We start from the raw sequence: 12,492 nt of genomic DNA, 5'->3' as shown, positions 1-12,492 counted from the left end.
ATTGTGCGCATTGTGTGCCAGTGTCGGACTTGGACCTTGAATCACGGTTCATGATGCAAATCGTCGCATCTGACGACCTGGTAGGGTGCAAGCCCTTTGATAGTGACTGGCTGGTGGCCTACAAGAGACAGGATGGAACAATCCGCCTGACCTCAAAACACCATCCTTGAAAACCTAGTAGCCCTGACTTGCAGTTGATTAGTCTTTTGATTTAATATCATTCAATCTTCTGATCTTTGTTCCACGCCGTTATTCTCCGAAGATGACTGTAGCTGTTCTTCCTCTTTCTGGCGTTTTTCTTCTATTATATTGTTCAATTCGGGTATTTTCAATTCGTTGCTGGGGAGAACGAGGACGCGCTCCAAGATTCCATTCTCCTCTAATGGGACGTAAAATAATTCTTTCACTTACCTCCCGAGCTGACCCATAACAAAGAATGAGAGCTTCAAGGTCTCTTGTCTCTCTGGATCCCGAAATGCTGCACCCTGGCGCTTGGCTATAAATACTACCCCAATCACCCGGTTAGGCCATCATCTGCTCCAGAGGAACAAGCCCTTTCATTTATAGAACCTTAAGAGCTAGACTTTGATCTCAGATCCACAAAAGATTCGAAACTTCCAGACACTCGTGGAGATGCCTCAACTAAGTGATACACAACTTGGGGTAGCCAGCGTAGGGCTGGAGACGGATCGGATGGTACTCATCTTTCTCAAACCCGAGACCTGTGGCGAGGATTGGGAGGCAGTCGCCCAGGAGCTGACCCGTGCAGCGTGGAAAAAGAAGCGTGAGGATCCATTGGCGCCCCCTGAGCCGTATGGTGCGAAGGTTTTCTGGGGAAATCATAAAGTCGGGTTCTACTACGAAACCCCGGTGGATGATCATCCCGAAGAAGATGTCCCCAGCGGCTCCGGAGCTTTTGCCCTAGCCCCCTTCGTCCTCCCTAATAGTCATGTCTACTATGACCAGAGCGACCCTGATGACTTGTTTCATGAGAAGCTGTTTCTCGGCAGATTAATGGTGGGCCAGGCTGACAATCAAATCGTGGATGCGCAGCAGAGCTTGTGGTCCCAATTGCTAATGCTCGAGGAGTGGCTCCAAGAGGGCTGCGAGAGCTCTCCCAACTCTATCCTGGTGTTCGAAGCTTAGCCAGACTCAGGATGGACTTACTTGCGCCGGTTCATCAATGAACATCGCGATTTTTTAAACAATTCACGTATCTTTCCAATTGTCGATCCGATCTCAGACATTCCAATTTCTCTTGTCTTCTCTTTCCTTCAGCGACATACTCCAGGATCTCTTCCGCCTCCGGGGACGGAGCTCCTCTCCAATTCTGTCCCGGTTGCTCCGTCGGTCCTCCGCCTCTTTCTTCTACTTATGCTGTCCCTCACATCCTTGGTGACGATTAAGCCTTGTTCCCTGGACACCCTGCCTCCCAGACCCCCGCTGAAGAACCCTGTCAGTCTTTGCTCGGATGCCCCATGGGATAAGCACGAAAAGGTCCGCTTGGAGAAGAGATCATCGAGTTTAATTCAGTTAAAACTAAAGGCTAGTATGAAAAGGTTGAGCCGAGTATTTCCTAATCAGGACAGCATGTATTTTTCAAAGCGAATGACAGCCCTCTTCAATCTTCGGTCGGAACAATCACATGCCCACTTCTGCCTCTTTACTGCCATTCAGCTAAGCGACTCGCCTTCAATCATGACTCGGGCAGGAACAGCAATGGGACAAGTCCTGGTTCAAGCAATGTTGCATGATGTTCGGAGCTAGGATACAGAGAATTTAGGCTGTGAACCACTGTCAACATGCGAGTTTTCGAAAGAAGATGGCCCAAGCGGAACGGCTTCCAGTATTGTCCCAACATGCGTCTGGAGATACCCATGCCCCCTGCTTCGAATATCCAGCACGGCGCCCAAGAAAGGCAAAGGCGTGGACTTAAACGGCGATTCAACCGGCCATTCCGTTCTTGCTTGCGGGGTGACAAAGCCCTCAACACTCACTTCCTTAGCTGGCACATCGCGAGACCGTTCGGTCACTAGCCCCAAGAAAGCACGGAACGTTTTGTATGCCAGGTAGGACTCGAAATACAAATTCCCGGCGAAAAGTGCCAAATCTTGTAATGTATTTGTATGGCTTCGATGGCTGACAAAACAGGCACCTATGGTAAGAAAGTCCAATCCTTCAAAGGCTCGCATTGTCTTCGACCGCCGGGGGGCGTAGAGGTGTAATTTCGTCTTCCAAGAACGACGGATGTCGTCCAAAAGCTCATTTGCTTCATACTGACTCAAGATCAGCAAGTTCGAGTTGTGTGCGTTTGACAGAATCCAGTGCGCATGTTTGAGGAAGTTCTCATCAACGTTGTTGGCAATATGTGTGACGGTACGAATATGATCCTTGGTTGCATAAAGTAATGGGCATAAACCTCCAGGAAACTTGAAACGTCCGGCTGAAGTATGATGGAAAATGCGGAATGCGGGCTCGACCTCAGACACACGGCCGCCGGGGAAGGCTCCATGGGTGACGAAGTACCGAATGTCGGGATGGACATAATGACACGCGGGTGGTACTTTGGGAGGACGAAAGACCTGCTGTTCTCGTTCAACCTCAGGGCTAATCTCTCGTTCCTGCTCCTCATGTAGCAGGGCTTTCTGTTGGTCCTCGCCGACGCGCAACAGTAGGCTCTGGACCATAGGGTCAGATTTATCAAGATAGTCTACCAGATTATTGTGTCTTGGTGTGCACCAAGAAGCGTATAGTTCCGACAAACTTTGGGCCTCGGGCTCTTGAATGACCTGAATCATTTCGTGCAACGTCCGGCCTTCCGATGAAAGTCTGTCCCAAGCGGAGACGCGCCCATGATATTGTAGACCTTGTGAAGCCCACAAGGGACCCAGAGTGTCCAATGCATCAGCTGTCTGGTTGAGGGCCCATTGGATCACATCCACCGACTTGACTGGGTTTCCTGCTGCGCCTACACTATGACTGACCTCCGGGGGTATGATGAACACCACCGACTGTCCATTCCCTAATTTGCGCATCCCGTTACATGCTATGTGTCACACAAGGCCAGCTAAGTAACGTAGCCTATGAGACGTGGATCATTTTATTTACCTTGTACCAGTCGGGCATTGGTCAACCGTGGACCCAAAGTGACAGCAGCTCGGTAATTCGATGGAAGCTTGAGGTCAACACCTCGGGAATGCTATTGATCCAAGAACACCAGGCACCGCTCCATCCTTTGATAAAAGGCCGATGACAGAAGCCTCTCGACATGCCCCTCCCGGTTAATAACAACTGATTCGTCATTGTCATCAAAGTAGATCGCTGCATCCGCATCATCTGTTGAGGTTTGTGAAAGCTATTACTTAGCAACGCTTTCGTTTGTGAGCTCCAGTATCTGTGTACCCACGTCAATAATAACACGGATTGGCTGCTTCTGGTTACTAATAAGATAAATCAGCTCCTCTGCTCGCAACTGCTGGCCATGCTGAGATTACACTTAAATACACTCCCGATTCTCCGGGCGTAAGAGAATCTCAAGCACCATGGCATTAATGTGTAGCAGATGCGGCAGATCACGCTGAGGGGCTGAAGCAGGAAGCAGTGTTTGATTTTTATTTATTCCACTGAACCCTGTGGTTCGTGGTTGATGGGGCCTGGAGGACAAATCCCGCGCTAAAGTGCTGAGTTTAAATAGGAACTCCTTAGCTTCTTTGGGGAAGGCAACCCGAGACAAGTAGAAGTTAAGAATTACCTTCTGATACTGGACATACAAATAGAAGATCTTATGCAGTGTCTTAGTATCATCCAAGTTTACCCCCGTAAGCGAACGTAAACCCTCGGGCAGGGCTGACTCGTCACGGGTTATCTACTTTAAGTACTCGGCGCCAGGATCGTTTTTCTTAACCAGAAGCTGAAAGTACTGTTTTACTTGTTTCATAGAGAGACCAGAGTAATAATAGCTCAGGCACGTCAAAGTCACGGCCACATCTGGATGCCCAAACTCAGCATATTCCGATGGCACTCCCTTGGCTCTGAAAGGCACAGCCATCATATATTTCGAGGAATAAAGACCGTAATCAACGTTCCAGCGTTTCGCTGATAAAGCGAACTGGAGAATACTATAAGCTAGGAGTCCGCGTAGCAAAAGCAACCTGTTTATAATCACACCTTCCCTAAATATGCCTCGGAGAGTCCTTTCGTCTTGGGAAGTTATTAAAGTGGCAGAGACAAACCTGCATGCGCTCTCATAGATATCCTGCGGCCAACAGTGAAGAGGAAGGCCGGGAAGACCATCTCTAAACAGGGTCTGCAATATCAACTCAATGACAATCTCGACAGTCCCCGGTTTTAGAAAATGAACTATCGGGTAGCGGACACTGCACCGCTCCAGGTCTAAAAGGGTCGGAGCTCGAGAGTGCAGTGCGCTCACCTGATCCTCAACCAGTATGAGTAAGCTCTGGGCCATCTGCCACCTATTGCTACTGCCGTCAAGGCACTGCTGAGTTCCCATAGTATAAACTAGTTGGAACTTCGGATCCAGAATCTCATCACTCTCGTCGATAACGTTACGGCAGGCCTGCTGGATAAATCCCTCAAGCTGAATGGCTTCTTGCGCCAAGGCCAAGTCTCTGCTCACTAGATCTAAGCCCACCAGACGAAACAACAAAATATGCTCGGACAGGGTGAGTAGAATGCCCCGAGACTGTTTGCACTCATCGTAAATGGTTCTCAGATTTCGGATCATTACCTTATGGATAGACGTCTCACGGAAGAACGGTATCTGGTAGACTGGTCGACCCAAGATTCCACCCAACTGCTGCGTTGGCAGGTTCCAGCTCTGTCGCAAGAGTGGCTTGGGAACAATAATACGAGGGATTTCTGAGCCATCTGCCAGACACAGCGCAGCCATTAGTGTAATGACCGTGGTCTTCCCTTCTCCTATGTTGAGCTGCATGACCGCGTTTCCCGGAGGATCAGGTTGGGTCAGGCGCTGGGCAATGTCCGCTTGTTGGCCTCGGATTGTTATGTGGTTTTCGAGTTCGAATAGTAGCCATTCAGGATGTGCTACAGGGTCCCAGTTCTCACATCGGGACACCTCAGCTTCTTTGTAAAATCCTTCAACATCATGATGATCCCAGCATACCAACATTCGTTCACATCGCTGAAGCGAGGCAATGCTTTGAGCAAGACAAAGCAGGATGCTCTGCCATGACTGTGGCACCGACTTCCAGTGCTTCACTACCAGAAGCGAAAGCATCGTGAAGGGTGTGACTGCTGGTCAAAGAATAGATTGTGCCACGGCCTCACAGAGGTCTTTGGTGGTTGACAGTGTCTCCTTGATTGCTGCCCAGCAACCGTCGCACTGTTGCACCAAATCCCTCCGATGCGAATCCAGCACCTCCCTTGACACCAGTAGCGACTCCGGTAAGATGGCAGTTTCTCGCTTCACCATAGCTTCAAAGCTCTCACGTAACCTCACCCCCATTTCATTTCGAGTGTGGCTCTGAGAGTCATGTAGCTCCTCGATGACATTGCGAAGCTCAAGTGTGCTACTGTCACTGTGATGATTATCTATCCGTGGTCTGGAGAACTGGATAGATGCTCTCAATGATTGTGCTGAGGGCGGCAAACAGGATCGTACTCTAACAAGTAGCGAAGGAAGCCTGAATGCAGGGCTGGTTGCAGAAACAGGGTGCGGTGGTTCCGAGGGCAGCTGCGAGGGAGCTCTTGCGACTCCGCCGTGGGAGTTGAGTCAATCTTGAACTCGGCGAAGAAAGTTGAGAAAGATGCGATTGTGGTTCCACGTTCTGCAGAGACGGGCACACGCTGCAGAGGCGAGTGAATGATCCATGTGTGCTACCCAAGGCAATTTCGGTCTATCGCATGGCCACTGATCCTCTACTTTCTGCAAGCATTCTTGGACCCCATGGTCTATCTCCTTGTAATTGGGTTCTTTCCCTGTCAACTTCTGCCCACGAATCTCGCCACCTCCGCTCGGGCGCTTCGAATGATTCGCAATTCTCTCTGAGTACAAGCTTTATCCCCCGTGCAAGGAAGTTTTCACCGCGTCCTAGAGGAAGCTTATCGGATTCATCTGCAGGAAAGATCGGTGCTGCGATATCGGAGAATCGGTTGGAGAAGGCGATCGCAAGCAATGGGATGATGTTTGTTAGTTGGGGCGTCTTCTGAAAGGCAATCATGGAAAATAACGACATCAGATTATAGGCGTCGTTTTCCTTATTTGTCGAGCGACAGTACTCATAGATTGCACCCCATGTATCTGGAAACGACAACTGCAGAAGCTGAGTACATGTATAGTCCTTGAGAGGGAGAGGCCCGATCTGGACATGGCCCCAGCCGGACACCGTTGAGTAAAGGTCCGGGCAGTGAAGGCCATGCGACGACCAGTCTCGAACCAGAGAAGCGACTTCATACACACGACCGCTTCGATCACTTCCGCTTCCCCGGTCACGGGACGCATAATGTAACGACGGTGGCGGCGCAGGTTTCCGGGGGGGATCAGGCGATAAAGAGCCCCTCCATGCCCAGCCTGAATAATGAGCTCTCCGGCTTCAATCATGAAGTGAACCTCAGAGACTTCGTAAGCTATGATTCGTGGTTGCATGTTGAAAGCTTACCTGAAAGTCACCGAATTTGCGGACCGACATGAACCTGAAGCCAACCAGACTGGATGGAAGGACTTTTAGGACTCGCTAAATTGGGTCTTCAGTTCACTGTCGTTTCAAGCAGCAACTAGTCAAGTTTCATTCTCGGTACTCACCGATCCGAAGATGTGTCTATACAACGAGGTGTTACTGTACTCGTCTGGAAGACGACCAGGTGGGCTGTTGTCAACCAAGAGCTCTCCGGTTAGGAGATCATAATGCACCTGGTGCTGCTTTTGCTCTCCATCGATGCAGGTATAGTTCACAGCCCATCTTGTTGAGCTTCCCAGACCGAACGTCCAAGGGCCGGTAATTGTGATCGTCGGCACGCTTTTGTGAATTGCACTGGTGAGACCCGAAGGGTCCTGGGTGATCAAAGTACGGCTGCGCTCCTCAGCCTCATAGAGGGTTCGCATTGTCTGAATCCACGCCTGAGACTTACTTCTTTCGCCTGAAGGTGTGTTGTCAAACACGAGAATGCAGGAGCGAGTGAGATAGAAAATATCCTCTGCGGTTTGCAGCACGAAGCACAGGTGTCGTGGCTTCAAAGCGTAGGTCAGCTGGCAAACTTGTCCAATTTGGCTGAGTAATGACTGATGCGTGTGGATCCCGGAGCCAGTTTGAAGATCCAGGCTTGCGTTGAGATCTTCAGCCTATGTTATCGCAACCTTTCGGCAACCACGTAAGAAGCTGGCCGCCTGATCCAATGTTTGACCCTCAGCAGAGAGGCTTAGCGCTCGAAGCGCAAGTATGACCAAGGTCTGGAGATGGTTTTACTTGTTCCAATTCCCTTCAATCGATCAAAGCTGTTGTCCTAGAGTCTCCAACAGTCGATTCCTGAAGTCTCGGTCACTGAAGACTCGGTGAGCCTCTCTCAAGTCTGTACTTGCACTCCAGGTGCCCAGCTCCCACGCTGCCTGACGAAATAGAAGCCCAACCGACGGACTATCCATGGAGAGATCACACGATGCAAGCTCACGGACTATACTGTACCATTGCACACGCTCGCCTGCCCGGAGACGACCAAAGGCAACAAATTCATGCAGGCTCAGGGCGCTGTGACATATCTGTTGGTCGGCCAAGACCTTGTTCTCGGAATGATTGGACGATTCCAATGCATATTGAAGATTGGAATAGACATCTTCTGTCAAGCGCAAAGTGCATAGACGCTTCACAGCAGACGCCTCTGTTTGGTCGGTGATCCAGATACCCGAACCTTTATCTAGCAGCTTGAACCGAAGCCCGTTTGGCAGTGCTACTTCGTTAAATCTCGCGGGAAAGCTTCTCCCGTTGTAGTGTGTGCGTAGAAATGACTTTGCAGTAGAGCCCATGGTCAGGCGTTGACCCAAGTCTGTGATAAAGGGTCGTGTTTCGCTGTATCGGAGAATATCTTCCTCCACACCTACGCCTGCGCTGAACCCGGATCTACCAAGATCTTGTGTCATTTTCCACGTTACGTCACGCCATGCGGCGAGCCAACGAGGGCAGTCTATCTCGAAGACCACAGCTTTCACAGTTGTTTCATTCTCGGGAAGCGGCCATTCATGGATGTTGATAGTTATACCAGCGGCTTGCCTTTCCAGCGAACATTTTTTGCAACCAATACTGTGTCTTCGATAACCATCGTAGGACCAATAAAATTCGCACCCGAGTCTCCGGGCTTCTCTAAGCAGATTGCTGTGTTTCGCCGACCTTTCCGACCATTCTTCCCTTTTTTTCTCGACCTGACGTCGAGCGTGCTCTTCGATCCGTGACCGCAGCTGCTGGTGCTTTTGAGAAGCATCACAGTAGCGCGCCCCAAAGCATTGAGGCATCGGATCCTGGAGAATACTAGGGTATCGACCTGTATCTCTGTGTCTGTTTCGAATGTAGTCCTCGACTTTGTAAGCCCTCTCCATTTGCGAACGTTGTGGTAAGAGCAGTGGCTCGAGGAAATTCGGCGGTATCTCTGGAGAGTAGTCTGCCAGAAGCGGGCAAAATCTGACGCACATTTGATCGAGCGCCATCCACAGTTCCAGCATGGTCAGTACCATTATTGACACAGCTTCCGGATTGTCAGCGTAGAATGCACGCGCACGCCGATAATAGTCTCCAAACAGCGAGGCTAGGGCGCAGCTGAGACTCTCTGATGGTGTCAAGATATTCGTCCAGCCACCTAGCTCATTTTCTACCCAGCGTTCGCAATCGAATATGGTGAGCAGATTGTCCTCCTGGACAGTAGGAAGTCCATGTGCGTTACGCGGGTCTCAAGCGGGATAGGTGCGACTGAACTGGGATGTTTGTACTGTGCTGGGCGCTCGTGTCATCGCATTTCGGGGATACTCCGAACAGTTTTTGAGAGACATTTGAAGGTCTTTTGAGGTGTGTTGAAATGCTTGTGGTACAACGACTCGATCGGACTTGCGGATAGTGGCCTGTATATCTTGCAGAGCTTTCAGGATTACCCTCACGGTGGAGTGAGCCTGCTTTGCAACGAACTCGTAGGCGATTCTCTGCAACTTACATGTCCGACGAGCAATCTTCATGCGAACTATCTCCAAATAATTGGCAGAGACGGTTGGACGCATGTTTGTGGCCTGGATTCCGAGCCTTGCAACCAGGTAGAGCATGAAATTCTTGAATTGCAATTGCCCCTTGTCCTCGGGGAAGGCGCGACGAAGAAGCGTCTGCAGGGCAACGCGCATGACAAACCAATACGGCGATCGTCGCCAGGGGAGCTTGCTACTCTTCCAGTTGACCTCATCACGCATATGCTTCTCGAATGACGGCCACTTGTTTCGTTCGCCGAAAGCTAGAAGTTGGGTCATCGGACACTCGGTAACCGGACCAGGATGTGCAGTATCTCTCTCCTCTGGCAGCGTTCTACCGGCCTTCGTAGAAGTTGGACTCATCTCTCCACAACCTCAGTGGAAAGCCTTGTCAGGTCCCTTGCCAGCCAGGAACAGAACGTCGCCTCGCTCAGCCTGTCGCTGGGTATAGCCACACTCTGTCCGGGAAAACGACGAAGTAGGCTCCCTTGAGCGGACAGCACATCCTCCGCACGCGGTGATACCTGAAAGGCATCGAAGATGACTTTGTTCTGCGTTGTATCATGGAATCCTATCCACCCGCAATTTTGGGCGCGAATATAGAGAGCGAAGGCGCCTAGTTCTCACATTAGCCAACCTCCTGCACGATGAGTTTGTCACTGTACCATCGAGTCGAAGGTCGGATAGCTTCTGCGCTAGAGCCTTTTCGCAGGGTCCATCTGGTTTCTGGATCTTTAGCCAATTCTGCAGCATCCCCTGAGTGAGATTCAACCCCACTCTGAATTCCGACGGGCTCTTGCAGATGTAGTCCTGGAGAACTGCCAAAACATACTCGTGCAGTTTCCTCTCTTGACGCACTCCATTCTCTGTTTCATCTTCGTCATGCTCCTGTGGTAGCTTTGGGGGTAGAACGACATGATGGAAGAGAAAGTCGAATGTTCCTTGCGTGAGAGGCATCGTGAGCCACGGATAACACTGTTCGACTGTATGTTGATGGTTTTCCATGGCATGAGCAGAGCCATCGAGTTCTTATATGTTTGACTTGACGTAGATGTGATGAAGGAAGGCGGTTGACGACAGAGCTTTCGGGGATGTGAAGCTCGCTTTCGTGTCACGAGGATTGAAGCAGCGAAAGCGAACTCATGACCAGCAGATTTGGGTGATGGTGCCATAGAGTTCTAGCCTGGTTCCAGTGAATGCAGACAGCACCTGACCTACAGACTATTTTTACACTTTATCTGGGACATGTCCAGCCCTGCGATCCATGTTTAGTCGCAGGTTCTGAACCCTCTTGGATCCAAATGACCACCAAGGTAGGGGGGCAGAAGAGGCCCCGCCTCCGGAGGGTGTCAGGACAGATGTCAATCGTGATGCTATTATGACGGAACGAAGTATACGTGATGAAGAATGACGGGTTCGGTGGGGAATCGAAGCATGACTCCAAAGTGGCTATTCCAGGCTGATGCAATATCGGGCAAGTGAATGAATACTGCCACCCGTCTGCGCCTCTGACACCTGCCCCGTGTCGGCCTCAGGCATCTGCTTTCCTTTCGCCTCGGGCTTCAAGTTCAGCCCAGTGGATGCCTGAGGGATCACCTCCTCTTGCCTCAGGCATCACTACCTTTCTTCACCCTCGCAAACCACACCAAATCCTCCATCTCTTCTTCCAGCCCCAACCCAAGCTTGACAGCTTTACCGTTCTCCAAAACAAATTCAGCAGGAATTAAAGCCTCATATCCGTCGAGATGATCTTCTAGGCGAGCGATGTACTTCGACTGTCCCCCGACATGATCGAAGGTCAGTACAAACCCAAAGGAACGATCGGTCGCATCGACAAACAGCTGATCATTAGTAGCCTCCACCGTCAGTTCATGATACCCCAAGTTCTTATATCGGCCCACGTAGGCGCTCAGGGGTAACTGCTGAGGCTGAGGCTCGCGCACATCCGGGCACAGCCTTTGGCGCAGCTCCGTCTCGCTCGGGTTATCATCTTTTTCCCAGCTGGTCCACTCAATGCTATTCCAATCCGGGCGCTCGGTATGAGGCACTTGGAGAACCAGATCAATCAACTCTCTTGCCATAATGGCGACCGCCGGGATTGCCGTGTCTGAGTTTCCCAAGATCACGGCTCCGAATTGGAACTCAGGCAGGAAAAAGTGAGTGCTGCCAAAGCCGGCGACTGCGCCGTCATGACAGACCACCGCGTGTCCCCGGTAATGGTAGATCTCCCACCCCGCCGCGTAGAGGGTGAAGGACGTCTGTGGCGCGAGCTCCTCCTCTCCCGGGTCCTCAATGGAGCGTGGCTTGAGAAGTCCCTTGTAGAGGCTCTCTGTCACCGGGCCTTCGCGATGCATCATGGCTTTGACCCAGCGGATGTAGTCGTTCACGCTGGTGATGATCGAGCCTGCTCCTTGAGCTTCGGGGCAATCTGGCGTCTGAAACCCACGGTAGTCGCGCTGCTCTTTCTTCCAGCTGTAGCCCGTGGCGATACGGTCGCCCAGTCCTCGATCGCGCGCTCGTTGCGGCTGGAGATTGGTGGAAGCCATGCCCAGCGGGCGGAAGAAGCGGTCCTCCAGGAAATCGGCGAAGGATAATCCGGTCCTCTCTTCGACCAAATGCGTCGCAACGGTATACATCATGTTGCAATACATGTACTTGGATCGGATGGGGGCAGCGAGAGGCAGATGTCGTAGATTCCGGGTGACAGATCGCGCCGTATCCGGGGCACTCGCCCGCGGGCTCAAGTAGGAGAAGTCGTGCCTATTGGTGTCAGTCTACTATCGGGTGTGCGTCAGTATTGGGTGAATCAGTCTCACGGAGCCATGCCTGTCCGATGACTCAAGATATCATCTACAGTTACCCCTGCGGTGGATTCTGGATCTTGTAGGACAAAATCATCGGGCAACAAAGCCGACATGGAAGCGTCGTATTGCACCTCCGGGTATTGCTCATCATCCTCGACCAACAAGGCCAGGGAGGCCGCGGTCAGTGATTTGGAAGCGGAGGCAATATCGAACAGGGTGTCTGGTGTGCAAGGCCGTGGGGGACTGAAGGACGCACTCCCGTATCCTGCTGAAGCGATGCGGCCGTGGTGAACAATAGCCAGGGCCAGGCCTGGCACATGACGTTCGTCCAGGAGTCTCTTCACACGGTCGCTGAACTCGTTGGACTGAAAATAATCAATGACCTCCATTGAAACAGTTTTGACAGGTACTCTGGTAATGCCTAAGCACCTGACTTCGATTTATACTACCAAATTCAATGGGTCGTGTGGTAATATACGAAGGTTGCTTTGGAAA

General features: G+C 51.2%; 4 protein-coding genes across 4 annotated transcripts; 1 reads left to right on the top strand and 3 right to left on the bottom strand.

Moving 5' to 3' along the window:
* Positions 1-633: 633 nt before the first annotated feature.
* On the top strand, positions 634-1,146 carry BO66DRAFT_438418 (uncharacterized protein; the record flags this gene model as incomplete). The annotated part of the gene is made up of 1 exon (XM_025651059.1): positions 634-1,146. The coding sequence occupies one exon, from the start codon at positions 634-636 to the stop codon at positions 1,144-1,146; it is 513 nt and encodes a 170-aa protein (XP_025504241.1).
* A 617-nt stretch (positions 1,147-1,763) lies between these two features.
* On the bottom strand, positions 1,764-4,954 carry BO66DRAFT_451362 (uncharacterized protein; the record flags this gene model as incomplete). The annotated part of the gene is made up of 11 exons (XM_025651866.1): positions 1,764-3,046; positions 3,109-3,175; positions 3,218-3,355; positions 3,407-3,465; positions 3,505-3,585; positions 3,625-3,781; positions 3,815-3,865; positions 3,905-3,959; positions 4,110-4,118; positions 4,152-4,193; positions 4,233-4,954. The coding sequence occupies 11 exons, from the start codon at positions 4,952-4,954 to the stop codon at positions 1,764-1,766; spliced, it is 2,664 nt and encodes an 887-aa protein (XP_025504240.1).
* A 2,211-nt stretch (positions 4,955-7,165) lies between these two features.
* BO66DRAFT_471392 (uncharacterized protein) lies at positions 7,166-10,207 on the bottom strand. The gene is made up of 4 exons (XM_025652856.1): positions 9,859-10,207; positions 9,614-9,809; positions 9,050-9,527; positions 7,166-8,875 (listed from the first exon to the last, which is right to left on the bottom strand). Exons 1-4 carry the CDS (start codon positions 10,196-10,198, stop codon positions 7,466-7,468), a joined length of 2,424 nt encoding a protein of 807 aa, XP_025504239.1. The 5' UTR covers positions 10,199-10,207; the 3' UTR covers positions 7,166-7,465.
* Positions 10,208-10,702: 495 nt separating this feature from the next.
* On the bottom strand, positions 10,703-12,481 carry BO66DRAFT_87383 (beta-lactamase family protein). Its single transcript, XM_025653667.1, has 2 exons — positions 12,010-12,481; positions 10,703-11,953 (listed from the first exon to the last, which is right to left on the bottom strand). Exons 1-2 carry the CDS (start codon positions 12,384-12,386, stop codon positions 10,801-10,803), a joined length of 1,530 nt encoding a protein of 509 aa, XP_025504238.1. The 5' UTR covers positions 12,387-12,481; the 3' UTR covers positions 10,703-10,800.
* Positions 12,482-12,492: the final 11 nt, after the last annotated feature.

Source organism: Aspergillus aculeatinus (assembly GCF_003184765.1).
Source record: "Aspergillus aculeatinus CBS 121060 unplaced genomic scaffold BO66scaffold_23, whole genome shotgun sequence".
NCBI classification, from domain to species: Eukaryota; Fungi; Ascomycota; class Eurotiomycetes; order Eurotiales; family Aspergillaceae; genus Aspergillus; species Aspergillus aculeatinus.
This window is presented reverse-complemented; position numbering and strand designations above follow the sequence as displayed.